This window comes from Pipistrellus hanaki (assembly GCF_964339955.1).
Source record: "Pipistrellus hanaki genome assembly, chromosome: X".
Lineage (NCBI taxonomy): Eukaryota > Metazoa > Chordata > Mammalia > Chiroptera > Vespertilionidae > Pipistrellus > Pipistrellus hanaki.
In genome coordinates, this window is record NC_140524.1 from 79,235,489 (window position 1) to 79,251,274 (window position 15,786).

General features: G+C 34.1%; 1 protein-coding gene across 1 annotated transcript in view; it reads right to left on the reverse strand.

Moving 5' to 3' along the window:
• Positions 1-15,786, reverse strand: part of POF1B (POF1B actin binding protein) — a 61,243-nt gene that overhangs the window by 17,087 nt on the left and 28,370 nt on the right. The window contains exon 6 of the mRNA XM_084870073.1: positions 8,572-8,754. Coding sequence (XP_084726199.1) covers positions 8,572-8,754 — 183 coding nt within the window. The remainder of the gene's footprint in view (positions 1-8,571; positions 8,755-15,786) is intronic.

The window sequence follows — 15,786 nt, forward strand, 5'->3', positions numbered from 1 at the left end:
TTAATTTGGAATTGCATCTTCTCAGTGAAAGTTTGATTTATTAGTATATCTTAAAGTTAGATTAAATAAGCCTTCACAATGTAATGTGTTTTTATGTATTTCTTATTGGAGTCCCTCCATATTACTTGGATTGAATATCCAATCACTTTGACATTGGAAAGAGTAACATAGGGCCAAATATAGAAAATTCTTGGGCCCAGGACACTTTTGAAATCCTAAACACAAAATACTCTGAGTATTATCCTAAATTAGATCTATTTTAATAACTTTATGTCCTTTAGTCCGATTTTTTTCTACATTTTTATCCACCTTGCCTCTGATCTCCAAAACAACATTACTTGAATGTTAATAACTTAGGCTGCATTTCAAACTATCTTTGATATTGCATGTGGGATCAAAGGTGCCCTATAAACATATATATTCCTAAGTATATGTATGATAAATATACTTCAAATTTGACCAATGATATTTTCTTTTCAGTTCATCCTCTGGATGCAGACTCTAAAAAATCATGCATGCTAAGGCAAATGGAAATATTGCAAAATAAACAAAAATGAGCATTAATAATTATGTCTATGATATTATAATCCATTTATAAAATAAAGATAAATTGTAAAAAGCCATACTCAATATACAGTATAGTATGATCATGTTTTTATTAAGGTACATTTTTAACAGTCTGAATGGATACGTTACAATGTTGTCTTTTCCATATACCCTTTCAAGTTACTTTCTTAGAGAAGTAATGATTGTTTCCTAAACAGAGTAGTCTTCATTACACAGTATATTAAAATGTCATAGATCCGATCCAGAACTGAAATATCATGGCTGACATGTACACATAAGGAACTGTTTGACATTGAAATTGGGTCTCAAAAGAACTGGTGGCCCAGAAAGAAGCTCACTACAGACTGATGCATATGCCTTTCAGCATAACGATTATTGCTTGTCTTATTTTTGATTCTTATAAGTATATTTCCAGTAGGACATGATGAACAACATAGACTGAAGGACAAGAACAGACCCAGAGATAAGGAGCCATGGGTCAGACTGTTGGACCTCAAAGGGAGGGTGGGGATAAAGGGAGAGATCAACCAAAGGACTTATGTGCACACATATGAGCCTAACCAGTGGTCAAGGACAATAGGGGGGGGGGCATGATGGGTTGGAATGGGGGATTGAGGACTAATATGTGATACCTTAATCAATAAAGAAATTAATTTAAAAAAGAAATATGTGCATACCACATTTCTACTCTTCTGCCTAAAGAATGAGACCTATTTTGAATGTCAATTTTGGATAATAGGTTTAACTTTTTATATATAAACAGGAAAGAGATACAAGCTGTATTGAAGAATAGTTGTTTCCAGATATGCAAATTGTGATATTTCTCAAAACATTACAAAAAATTAAAGACTATTTAATTAGATAATTATTTGACTATAATAATGGCAAGGATTCCAACATCTTGTCTCTGATTGTAGGTTTAAAAAAAAAACAACTCAAAAAACTTTGATAAGAATTGCTGCCACAAACCTAAGGCAAGGCAACAATGTTTACATATAAAAGCAGAGATAAATTAGTGATAATTTCTCAGATAATTGGTAGAAAGGAAGTACTTTGTAAAGAGAAAACTTGGGCTTGACCTCACTATTGCCTTGGAAGTTCTTGACTTGGTTCCAGTTTGGGGTTTTGTTTCTTATTTGTAGTCTATGATAGTCCAGGAGTGGAATTTCTTGTTACCATCTACTTTATATTAACTTTGATATTTAAAGATGATACTTTTGACCAACCATATTTGCAAAGTTTAATGGTAGTGATAATAGAGGCCTGCAGATAGTAGGTACAGAATAGTTACAGATTTTGGATGAGCTATCTAAATATTCTTGCCTGCTCCTTCCTCTCAAACTTAATGGCACACATTTGTGAGAAATGTTGCTCAGGACTAAAGATAGTTTGTAAGCAAGATACAGTCACAACCAGTAGTATAGGGTGTTGGCTTAATTAAATTTATTACCACTAGGTAACTGGCTTAAGTGTGTGCATTTTTCACCTATTTAGAAGGGTTGCTTAGAAGATTATAAAGTGCTTAAAATGCCATGTTATAGAAAAGGTATCATACATAAATGCCTACTCTTTTTAAAGGTCATGGACATGTTAAGTAGCAAAGTTTGTTCTGCTTAGACCTTAGTGGGTAGTAACTTTTGTTACATAAAAACAAAAAAACATCAGTATTAATAAAAGATTTACAATGTATAGTTTATTATCCCCCCCCCCCCCCCGAAGCTCATAATGATATGGTAACATTTTATTTTATTTATTTTTAAACTTATCTTTATTGTTGAAAGTATTATAGGTGTCCCTTTTTCCCCCACTGAACCTCTCCACCCTGCACCCGCCATTCCCAGGCTTTCACCACACTGTGCTATGATAACATTTTATTTATTTATTTATTTATTTATTTAATATATTTTATTGATTTTTTACAGAGAGGAAGGGAGAGAGATAGAGATACAGAAACACTGATGAGAGAACATCGATCAATCACCTCCTGCACACCCCTCACTGGGGATGTGCCCGCAACCAAGGTACATGCCCTTGACTGAAATCGAACCCGGGACCCTTCAGTCTGCAGGCCGACGCTCTATCCACTGAGCCAAACCGGCCTTGGCTATGATAACATTTTAGATAAATATAGTTACTGCTTCATTTATTTTGCTTAGATTTGGGACAGTTAATAACTGTTAGACTGATTGAGATCACGGTTAATTGAGTAGACATTAATCCCTGTGAAATTAAATACATTTTAGGTACAATGTCATTTGGCTAATAGGGTAAAAAAAAAAAAATAGTGTCCTATTTTGTACCATAAGAATAAATCTTGGCTAGAGAAAATGTCAGAATTTTGGGTTCTGAAAATTTTCACTGCTATTTTAATATCTATAGACATTTCAGTAAAACTATGTTGCATTATACAGTACATGGTACATAGATTTTCAACAAATGTTGTCACTGAATTGAATGTACTGTATAACAATGACAATTCTAAAATTAATTCTTTACTCCTAACAACAGCTCTGTACTTGAAATAAAACCCTAATTTAATTTTCTATATGAGTGAACCTAGGCAGCAAAGTGTTTAAGTGATTAAAAGAATGGAAATTGGAGTTCCCACTTCCTACTTTTAGATTAAGTATATTGCTTAAACTTTCTGAACTTCAGTTATCTCAACTAGAAAATGCAGGTAACTTAATACATACTATTTTTTTCTTTTGGTAAAATGTTAAACCATAATATAAATAGTGGTCTTATTTAATTTAAGGCATATGGACAATTTTTTATTGGAATAATGATAGAAGAATATTTAAAAGATTGGTATCAGTCTATGAGGACTAAAAATGTAGTAGGAAAAAAAATGAAGGTAATGAAGAACCATGAGGACAGAGTGTGGGAAATACCACTGATATGAGTGGTGAAGTTCTCATAGATAATTCCAGTCAGGGGTCACCGGGAAATGGAGAAAATTGTAAGCCTGCCAATGAAACTATGAAAAGATGGGGAGACTGGCTAGAAGGTCAGTAGATAGTGGTAATACAAGTCAAGAAGGCTCATGTATATGGATTGCAGGGTTTTAAACAGAGGAGATAATTAATCAACAAAAACCAGAACACTTAACTGTATAAAATTACATTGAGAAAATATTTAGCAGAAATACATAGAAAACCAAACAAATAAAAAAAATAAAAGGACCACAAATTGGTTCAACAACAAACAATACTTTCATGTCAATAATAAAAACCATGGAATATTGATTTAGATAAAAATTGGGATTTATAGAACTAAATTCTATGTATCAGAATTATTAAGAGATAACATACAATATCAACAAATCAAGAAATAGCAGCATAAGTGTATGCATACTATTTAGATGTATGGAGGTAAATATCAGAAGAAAAAGCTAAGAGTTGAAAATTATTGCCTCTGGGAGATCAGGTATGCATGAAGAAGTTTGGAAATTGCTGTTTCTTATATATATTTTACTATTTGACCTTTTAAGCATTACATACACTACTCTAATTAAAAAAATAAAAAATATTTCAAAGAGCTATTGAATAGCAATTCTTGTTTGCCATAAAACAAGAGTTCAAAGGAGCACAGAGCAGGAAGTAGGGGGAGACAGATAAGGGTGGTATTTGGAAAAGATGGGCTTAACACAGATAGGCATTAAATTTTTTTAAACAGCCCTAACCGGTTTTGCTCAGTGACTAGAACTTGGCCTGTGGACTCAGGGGTCCCAGGTTCGATTCTGATAAAGAGCATGTAACTTGGTCTCGGGCACATACCCAGTAGGGAGTGTGCAGGAGACAGCTGATTGATGTTTCTCTCTCATCGATGTTTCTAATTCTCTCTCCCTTTCTTTCTGTAAAGAATTAATAAAATATATTTTAAAATTTTTTGAAACAATAGGAGGGGACAGAGGTCTGGACAAAAGACATTTATTTTTTCAATAATAGGGGTGAAGAAGGCAATTAATATGGAGAGGGATATGAGCCACATGTTAATAAGTAAGGAAGCTGCTGAGTTTATAGAACTAAACAGCCCACAGATTCCATCATTAGTGTAGGACTTTTGTTAAATAAGCATTGTGGAAAACTGCCTGGATATTTTCCAGAAAAACAAACAAACAAACAAACACCTGACACTAAGATCTATACTGTCTTGATATTGACAAAAATTGAATTTTCAGATGAAAAGCATCCAAGTTGGAGTATTTTCCTTTGGCAATAGCACTATCCAAGTAATCAGGACTGTTCTTTTTGTATTCTCCCATGACTCTTAGAGGTTTCTTGGAAGCCTTGAGCCAAGTGGAAAAGAGTTGCACATATGAAATACATAATTATTTGAGTCTTCCTAATAACCACCACCTGTATGACAACTTGTAAAATGAGTTCAGCTGAGTTTTCCCCTGTCACTAACATGTGTGAAATTATCTATTTCTTGTTAATGGCAGGGAAATGATCAGTGTGTTATTCTTAATGTCCCCAGGAAAGAAATGTGATCAGTGATGTTCTGAATTTGAAACCAAAATGATGATGTTTCTAGGAAAAACCATGGAAAACATACATAGATTAGTTTTCTAAAAAATATTTTGAAACCAGGTTTTTGCACATCTTATTCTCAAAATATTTTAATATATTTTGCCTTGTGGAAAGCACTTTAGTTTTATTTTAAAATATCATTACCATGAGAAAATATCAATATAATCTCATATTTATGCTTGGAAAGATTTGTGGCATAGGGTTTGGGAAGGGAGAAGATAGAAAATTGGACATTCATTTGAGTACCTACTTTGTGCTTGACACTAAGCCAGGTACTTTAGATATTTTATCTCACTGAACTATATTATAGATATACTACACATTAAGTATGATTCTCCTTCTTTTATAGATGGGGAAACTAAGGTTCAGTTTAGTTAAGTCAGTTACTTCAGTTCAGTTAAATCGAACACCTAAGATCACACAGCGCATGCTTTTGTAACCCCAAATAATTGAATTTAAGTCTATATTTTTTCCACTTTATTATGCTACCTCCAATTACAATTGAACTCTAAACACAAATGAAAAATGGGCCAACCTTTAGTTTTAAAAGAGCCTAACTTACTTCTGCTCTATGAATCCTTAAAGAGAATCTTCTGCCATGTTGAAGAGACATATAAACACTAAGGAACCTAGGTGAGACAACTTACTCCCCGTCATCCCTTGTCCATGGGATCTGCACAGACAGGTTACTCTTCACTCTGACCAAGAATGGGTCCAATCCTATGTAACCCCATACAAGTAGAATTACCACATCTAAGATTCCCAGGGCACTGTTCTATTTTCAGCAGCACTTCAAATTTATCATCAGAAGCTATTGAAAAACTAGAAAAATGTTATCCATACAAAAAAGCCACCAGCATTTGACAAATCTCAAACTTAAGCATGAATAATAAAATAGAAAGTAATATATTAGTTACCCAACTCTACCCATTTTTTAAAATAGTCAAACTCTGGTCTCGTCAAATATATAATTAGTTGTACTGAGCTAATGAAAGAATATAGCATCACCATTGCCACTAGTCAGGATTCTTAATCCTAGTATATTATTCCGGTCTCTGATAATTGCCCCTCACTCCCTTCCTTCTGTCTGACATCTTCATCCGATCACTGTGAGAATAAAATAATCAGTATGCTAATCTGTCTTGTACAAAGTTGCTAGGATTAACCTCCTAAAGCACATCTATCAGTATTTTCCTACGTAATAGCCTTCACTCACTCTACACTGCCTACCAAATAAAGTTCAACATTTTGAACTTAACATTTGAGCCTCATCATCTAGTACTCCTCATTCTGTCTTCCTTTCCATACAAACTAAACCACTAACTGAAAACGGATTCCTGAAGCCCAAAATATAAATTCCCAAACATAAACCTTTTTCATGTAATTCCCTCTTTCGATGTCAACTCTATGCCACACCATAATACCACATGTAAAAAATCGGCTCACTCTTCAAAGCCCAGTTCAATTCCTACCTCCACAACAAAGCTTTCCTTGACCTTCTAACTGAAATTAATTTTTTCTTTCTTCTATTCTCAAAGCACATTGCTTGATCCTTTTTATGACAGAAGACACTTAGTTTTGTGTTATGTTTTAAGTTTGCCATTTCCCTATTAGATAGTAAACACCTATAAGAAATGTGATAATGTTTTACCCACTTTAGTATTTTTCATAGTACTTGGCATGAAGATTTAATGTTTATAAATAATAATTGCTACTAAAAACTAAGAACTACTGTTTTGTTAAGTATTTACCAATGGCACTCAACTATGGTAAGTGCTTAAACCTTTTAACCGAGTGGGACCTATAAATACGTCAAACATAAACACTATCGGGAACGGGTAGGACATATGAATATGTCCTGGAAATATATGTTGTGCCCTGAGAGGGACGGTATATATTTTTTGTAATCTTTATAATTGTTTGTAAAATTTATAATTTTTTAATTCGATGTTTCCATTTTTTTGTTGGTATTCTTTTCTATTTGTTTGTAATTTTGTATTTTACTTTGTGCTTTATATATAAATAAATGAAAAAATATATATTTCATTTATTTTAATTAAGTATAAATAAAATAATAATAATATAAAATTATGTCCGCTGGGCGTGACGTACTGAAATGTCCTAGTGACAGAGTACCCGCCCGTTACAGTTTGCATAATTAAAAAGGGAACTCCCCGGTTAACAGGTTAACATACAAAATATAATTTATTCTTAGAATAGCCTGTAAGAAATGGATGATGTAAAAATCTTTATTTTAAAATGAAGAAACTGAAGCAAATTATAAGATTTAACTATTTCAGGTGACTTAATCTAATAAAATGGTTCAGAGAGTATACAATATAATTCTAGGCCTTTATAGATTGAAAAAAAAGTGGATTTTTAAATTGTGGTTCTTTTTGACAAATACAGATATTTCAAATTCACAGCCCTTAGAAGTAATATCATGTATATTTAATATAAAACAATCAAATTCTTATGTGGACAGGTTCCTTTATTTTTTCTTATTTATTTCCTTTTGTCTTTTACTAAGAATTGCCTGTGAAAGGGTCAATTTGAGCAAGTTATTCTTTACTAGAAAAAAGACTTGAAAACATACAAATGATGTTGTTCTTCATTGTTCCAGTTGTTATTGTTAACTTTATCAAGATACAAGAAAATATTTTTTCCTTTGGGGAAAATTTTATTGAATTCTATTTTTTATTTGATCAGGTGGCTGTGACCGGCCAAATGCTTTTTCTTTTCACACTTGCATAACGGATGTTTACAAGATTCCAAAGTTTTCAGAACATAAATTAGTCACTGACAATTATATTCCAAGAGATTAATGCTTAGCAACTAAATTTTAGTTTCTATTTTGTTTATGTAATATGCAATAAAATGTATACATTCTAACTTGACTTAATATACCATATTTTCTTTTTATAAAATTCTTTATTGATTAAGGTGTTGCATATTTGTCTTTATTCCCCCATTACCCCCAATCCCCCCCAACTCATACCCTCACCCCCTGTTGCCTGTGTCCATTAATATACCATATTTTCAAAGAAGACATATAGGAAGTAATTACCAGCCTGTGAAATGAAACCCTTATAATAATCTTCAATAATATCATTTGCAAATTACTGTTCATTTAAGTAACATATCTCATGAAGAGCATTTCATGTTTAAAAATATTTAATGTTTTACAACCATTAGGCTCATTTAAACCTGAGGATCAGCTATGAATCAGGAGTTTATTAATCAATTCATGGCTTCTTTCATAGATTTAATTCATAGATTTAATAGATCTGAAATATTTTCCCTTCTGAGAGGAAAAGAAAATTTAGTTTTAAAAATACTGTAAGAAAATACAAATACTAGTTGCATAATTGTTCAATATTTTGATGAACATTTAATATGGGTACTTGTACAGAGTGAGAAGTGTTTAAGGGTATTATTCAAATTTTGTAAGGTATCAGTTAATTAAACTTACCTGTTCATGTGTATGGCTTGATTCACCATGGCAAAGGTCACTTCCAATGCTTGTAGATATTGAGTCACCTCCTGTGATAGTTTGGATTTGCTGGCTAGAATGGGATTGTTGACAGTGTGGAGAGTGGATGATCTGGGGCTGTTGGACAATGTGATGATGGCACTGAACTTGAGGATAGAATTCCTAAAACACATACATAAGCCAAAAAGAGTTATTGAGAATAAAAATTATTGATTAAGAAAAACACAACTGAAATTATTTTAAAAATTTTAATGTGTTCTTTCACAAGTTATTTGAAGCCCTAGGATTTGTAGCTTTACTAAGTGATTTTTTTTGTTTCTTTTCTTTTCTGTTTTACATTTTATTGAATTTATTGCAGTAACATTGGTTAATACAATTATATAGAGTTTAGGTATACAATTCTATAATACATCATCTGTATATTTTATTGTGTGTTCACCATTCCAAGTCAAGTCTCTTCTGTTGCCACTTATCCCTCCATTACTCCCTTCAATCTCCCCCACCCCTTTCTCTCTGGCAATCACCATACTGCTGTCTGTGTCTATGAGGTTGTTTGTTGTTTGTTTTTGTTTTTTTCTTACATAATCCCTTCACTCTTTCCACTCAGTTCCCCAACACTCCTTCCCTCTGTGCTTATGGGGAAAATTTTATTGAATTCTATTTTTATTGGATCAGGTGGCTGTGATTATCCAAATACTTACCTAAATGGATCAGGGACTTGCATGTTCTGATTAAATTAATATTCCACTAATAGTTATAACTAAAACTATAATGAATATTAATATTAAATTCTCTTTTTAAAATTTCTTTACGGATTGTGGTATTACATATGTGTCCTTATTCCGCCATTACCCCTCAAACCCCCATTCATACGCTTACCCCCCTGTTGTGTGTGTCTATTGATTAGGCTTATGTGCATGCATATAAGTCCTTTGGTTTATCTCTCCCCCTTACCTCCACCCTCCCCTACCTTCCCTGAGGTTTGAGATTCTAATCGATGTTTCTCTGCCTGTTAAATCCTCTTTTTTAATGATTCAACAGATACTTCAGCACCTAATTACCTAATAACACTATAGTTCTGAAGCTGTAGATGGATTATAAAATTAGAAAATAATATAATGTAGTGGTTTTCAATGTTAGAAATTACAGTGGGGGTGGAGAAAGTTCTTATACTTCTGAAAATGAGTATGAATTAAGAAAAATATTCAAAAACAGTGACTGAAAATTCAGATCCAGAAAATATGGATTCTAAGTCTAACTTTATCACTGTGTGACCTTGAAAAACTATATATGCAATCTTTATTAGCCTCAGTTTCCTCCTCTGTAAAAGTGGAAACAGTATGTGTCACATTGGGTTGCTATGAAGAATAAATGAACTAATGGATGATTACCTTAAAATTACTACAACTAATCAGTGGCAGAATTAGGACTGGAACTCATGATTTCTATATCAGAGTTCTTTCAGAACATTAAGTTAAATTTTTACTGTCCTTAAAATATTCTGGAGAGAGAAACCTAGATAGCAGCATAGATAAACATCTAAACTGCTGCCTCACACAACAGTTTCAAAACTACAACTAAAAGACAAAACATCTATCACCCAGAACCATGGGAAAGCTGGCTGAGTGGAAGTTCTACAACTAGAAGGAAAGAGGAAAGAGCATTGAGACATGCACAAATGCTGAAAAGCTGAGGTACAGAGGTGCGCGAATCAGACTGATGGTGGGCGATTGGATGTGCTGCTTTTTTTCAACCCAAGGAGAGACAAGCTCCTGATTACTCTGAAATCCAGTTTCTGGGGAGACGTGGGGACCCAAACTCCAATGGGAGAAGCTGGACTGTTGGCCATCAGATCGGAAAGTGAGGGTGACTTTCTTGCAGAGGTGCGCCCAGCACTCATTGCTTACTGCACTGGGGCACGGGATGCAGGGACTTGGAAACACAGAAATGGAGAGAAGGCTGATTGGCAGCCATTGCTGTTTGCCACGCCCTAGCTTAGTGACTCCCTGAGACCCCACCCCACACAATCTACAAACCCACCCAAGCTCCACGCAGTGATTTTTGCATATAAATGGCCTGCCCTATCACAGCTTACCCAAACAAACTGCAGCTCTGGTCAGACAGCTCCAAACCCCAAGCAAAGAGGAGAAAACTGTAGTTCTCACTGTAGCTCCTGCTAGGTGACCTCAGACAGTAGCTGACCTGCACCCCAATGGAGATCCAGAAGCTAATGTATCTAGTGCTCTGTGTGAGACAACACCAGATTTCAACTACTCTCATAGGGGACACATTCAAGAGGCAGACTCAGTGAGCACCAAAGCCCCACTGAAACAAGTCCTGCCCCATAAGCATGTCTCCAGCACAGCAATTCTTCCATTGTAGACACAGTGGGTCTTCACAGCCAATTGGCCTGGACGTCAATTCCTCCCAGTGACACCAACATCAAGACTTAACTATAACAAGGCTGTACACACAGTCCACAAAGGAGGTGCACCAAGAGTGCCCACCTCAGGTAACTGGGAGGCCGACCCATTGGACCATATAGGACACCTAGCACACAAAGCCACCCTAAGTCAGGGAAGCAGCAAAAATGAGGAGACAAAGAAACAGATCACAAATAAAAGAAATGGAGGAAAACAATAACTGGATCTAGAGTTAAAAATCACAGTTATAAGGCTTTTCAAGAATTTTCTAAAAAAGGCTGATAAATTTAACAAGACCCTCAAGGATATGAAAAAGGACCAACTAAAAATTAAACATACACTGACTGAAATTAAAAACAAAACAAAACATTATACAGAGACCCAACAGCATACTAGAGAAACTCAAGAATCAAGTCAAAGTTTTGAAATACAAAGAAGCAAAAAACACTCAACTGGAAAAGCAAAAAGAATCCAAAAATTTGAAGATAGTGTATGAAGCCTCTGGGACAACTTCAAGCTTACCAACATCAGAATAATGGGGGTGCCAGAAAAAGAGAGAGAAGGAGATATTGAAAACCTATTTGAAGAAATAATGACTGAAAACTTCCCTCACCTGGTGAAAGAAATAGACTTACAAGTCCAGGAAGCACATAGAACCCCAAACACAAGGAATCCAAAGAGGACCACACCAAGACATATCATAATTAAAATGCCAAGAGCAAAAGATAAAGAGAGAATATTAAAAGCAGCAAGAGAAAACCAATTATCAACAAGGGAACACCCATATGATTGTCAGCTGATTTCTCAACAGTCGGGAGTGGCAAGAAATATTCAAAGTGATGAATAGCAAGAACCTACAACCAAGATTACTCTACTCAGCAAAGTTATCATTCAGAATTGAAGGTCAGATAAAGAGCTTCACAGATAAGAAAAAGCTAAAGGAGTTCATCACCACCAAACCAGTATATATGAAGTGCTGAAAGGTATTCTTTAAGAGGAAGAAGAAAAAGTAAAGATAAAAATTATGAACAACAAATACTTATCTATCAACAAGTGAATCTAAAAATCAAGTGAATTAAAAATCTGAGGAACAGAATAAACTAGTGAATATAATAGAATCAGGGGCATAGAATGGGAGGGGATTGATAATTCTCAGGGGGGAGTGGGGGAGGGGTTTATGGGAAGATACTGGGCAAAAATCATACACCCATGGATGAGCACAACGGGGTGGGGAGTCAAGGGCCAAGGGTGGAGAGGGAACTGAGTGGAGGGGAGCTATGGGGGGAAAGGGGAGAAACAACTGTAATAATCTGAACAATAAAGATTTGTTGAATTAAAAAACAACCACTTTGGCTTATTGAAAAATTATGGAACTTGTTTTTTAAATTAAATCTTTGCTATTTGCTTGTTCATTTGTCATGGAGTTCGCCTCCCCCCTCATAAGTATAGAGCACAGAATAAAAAAAGATATCTGGTTATTTCAGTTTGAGGGCTTTCATGTTAATTTGAATTTCCTGCATTTTTTGTGAATGTTCTACTTTGATAAATACTTTTTGACTTATAGTGATATATTCATAGAAAAAATACTTTTTGACTTATAGTGATATATTCATGCACATACAATAAACTGTAAAGGTATAAATTCAGTGCTCTATTTCCTTTGACTTTGGAAAGCTCACCTGTATTAATAAAAGAAAACATTTCAAATCTTCAGTTTTTGTATGGAATAATTTTAAACTATGTTAAATGGGAAAAGCAAGATGTGTAAGAATGAATATAGTATGCTCCCTTTGTATAATTTTTTTAAATGTACATATATTTATATTTACAAATATATATAATGGCTTTGAATTGCACAAAGCACAATACTTTTAAGAGTGGCTGCCTGGGAAAATGAACTGAGGGACAAGAGGATCAGGATAGATAGGTTATTTATTCACCGTATGCATTTTATTCTCTTTTTATGCTTTTTTTGTGCCTCTTAATACATTTTATGCCTTGGTGTTTTTAACTATGTGTATAAATTATCTCATTTATAAAACAAGTATTTTGAAAGAAAGGAAATATTTAAAGAAACACATTTTACAAATAGAAACTGCCTTGGTAGACATATAGATAATAAAGATCATAGAATCAGTTCATAGAACCATTTTTTATAAGCTCTTTTCCAATATGACTTATGTTATAAATATACCAGCACTAAGATGTCTACAGTTTGGAAGTCTGGCTGTATACTAATCAGGAACTCCTACACAAATTCAGGGGGTAAATGTATTATCTGTTTTATGTTACAAAATACATTGGATTAGGATAAAGCAGTGTTTCCCAAACTTCTCTCATGATGAGAATCACCTGGTGGAGTTGTTAAAATACAGATTCCTGAATCCCAACTAAGAAGTGCTAAACTAGAGTTTTGAGGAACATTTAGGTAAAATTGTATTTTGGGAACATATAGGTAAAATTGTATACTTAACTAGTGCTCTAAGACAGAGCACTAAGTATACAATTTTACCTATATGTTCCCAAAAATTCTAGTTTAGCACCTCTTAGTTGGGATTCAGGAATCTGTATTTTAACAACTCCACCAGGTGATTCTTATCATGAGAGAAGTTTGGGAAACACTGGGATAAAGTCAGGGTGAAAATCTGAACTCTCAGAAAACTTTCACTCAGTGGGAAGCTTGCACACTACTGAAATAGAATTTCTCCTGAAAAAAAATGTGTTTCTTCAAAAAACAAGTTAGGAAACACTTTGAAAGGATATATCAATAAAGAATAATAAAACAAAACCCATTCCTCACTCATCTTCCTTTATTAAAGTATCTGTTGCCTCTTGAATAGAATGGGAATAGCCTCTCCATCTGGGGTGCCTTGTGGTTTCCCTGAACCTATTTGTCTTCTTACCCACTCATTGGAATCACTGAAGTCTTAGCAGGTACTCAGTTTTCAATTCACACATGACTACTAAAATTGTTGTTCCAAGGCAAGATATTCATATCTCACTCATACTTTTGAAGCATACTATAAGCTGAGTTTTTAACCTACAAGATATCAAACACTTCTGATTTATCATATATTTTGTCTTCTTTGATAGAGGAAAAAACATAGAGTACAATTCATATGAATTGAATAATATCTTGCAACTGGTACCATTTTAACAACCTTCTAATGCAAAGACCTCTTTCTTGGACAGGTCCATCTCCTAAGAGTTAGTCTTATTTGAATTAGTCTCATGTCATATTAAACAGGTTTGTACAGATTCTGGCTTTATCCAGCTCATCTCACTGTATTTCTATCACCGAGGAAACTCAACTACAACAAAGCAATTGTAGTTTATCCTATATGAATGGCTCCTTTTACCTTGGGCAATCTCCGTGGTAGTTCCAAAACTCCCAAATAATTTAAGTTATTCATAAGAAAAGTGGAAATACAAATATAAATATATAAGTTAATAGTAAGTAGTAGCAGTGTTCTCTTAAAGGGGTTCTTCTTTAATTTATCCAGATGCAAAGCAATAATAATTTATAGGGTGTTCAATACTTTCCTCTAGGGACAAAAATTTAGAAAACCTTTATTTATTCTCTTTGAAACAAGAAGTTGGAAGCAGCATGAAATGATGTTCCTCAACCATTCCTTGCTGTTGAAAATGTGCCAAACTTATTGTTTTGGCAGTTCAGTTGGATAAAAGAAAAATGGTATAATTTGATAGCTTGAGGAAAGTGCCCCTTGAAGAACTGACATAGTTGATGAATTTTTTTTCTATTTGGGATCATAATGTTCAGAAATAATTTGCTTGTTCTTTTGGAAGATATGTGTACTGTACCCTTTGGACTACATCCAGTTTTACAAGCAGTCTAGAATTTTAAAGATTTAGACGTTTATAAATCTGAGTTTACTCTATTTCATTTTTATTGAGCAACATCTAAGTAATATGCATTAGTTCCTATAAATATGGTAACAACTGCCCATAAATGCTCAGAAAAATAATGTGTTATCATACCAAGAAAATTAAAAAGAAAAATTTGGTATATTTTAATGTTTCATTCATATATGAAAAAAATATTTTGTGATTGAAATTCATTCAGTATTATTTAATTGTCTGTTTTTTGGCTGAATTGTGATCCTTGCTCCCCCGAAAAGATATGCTAAAGTCTTAATCCACAGTACCTCAGAATGTGACCTTATTAAGAAACAGAGGTATAATCAAGTTAAAGTGAAGTCATGCACAAAGGGAAAAGGTTTTGAAGACACACAGGGAAGATGCCGCTTAAGGATCGAGGATTAGTCATGCATCTCTAAGTATAGGAACATTTACCTCTAGAAACTAGAAGATAGGTATGGAAGTTTCTTCCCTAAATTTTTCAAAGGGAGCATGGCCCTGCCGACACTGAGATATCCCAACTCTAACCTTCAGAACTGTGATAAAATAAATTTCTGTTGTTTTAAGCCATCCAGAGTTTGGTAGTTTGTTACAGCAACCCTAAGAAATTAACACAATGTTTAGTTCAAGAATGTCCAGGAGATAACTCTCAGGCTTTGTGTGGGCTAGGCATGCTTGAATCCACCAAGCAGGTCATGTGGAAACTTCTGTAGGTTACAATAACAACTCTGCTTTGAAGGACTGGGCCCTCAAAGCTGCAGTTTTGTACCCTGTACTTCAAGCATGTCAAACTCAAAGGCTAACATAAGCCAAATAAACAAGGTTTAAGTTTATGGTACATGGGTCCCAAAAAACCAAAAGCTTCAATTTTCATAGAAACATAGGTTTATTT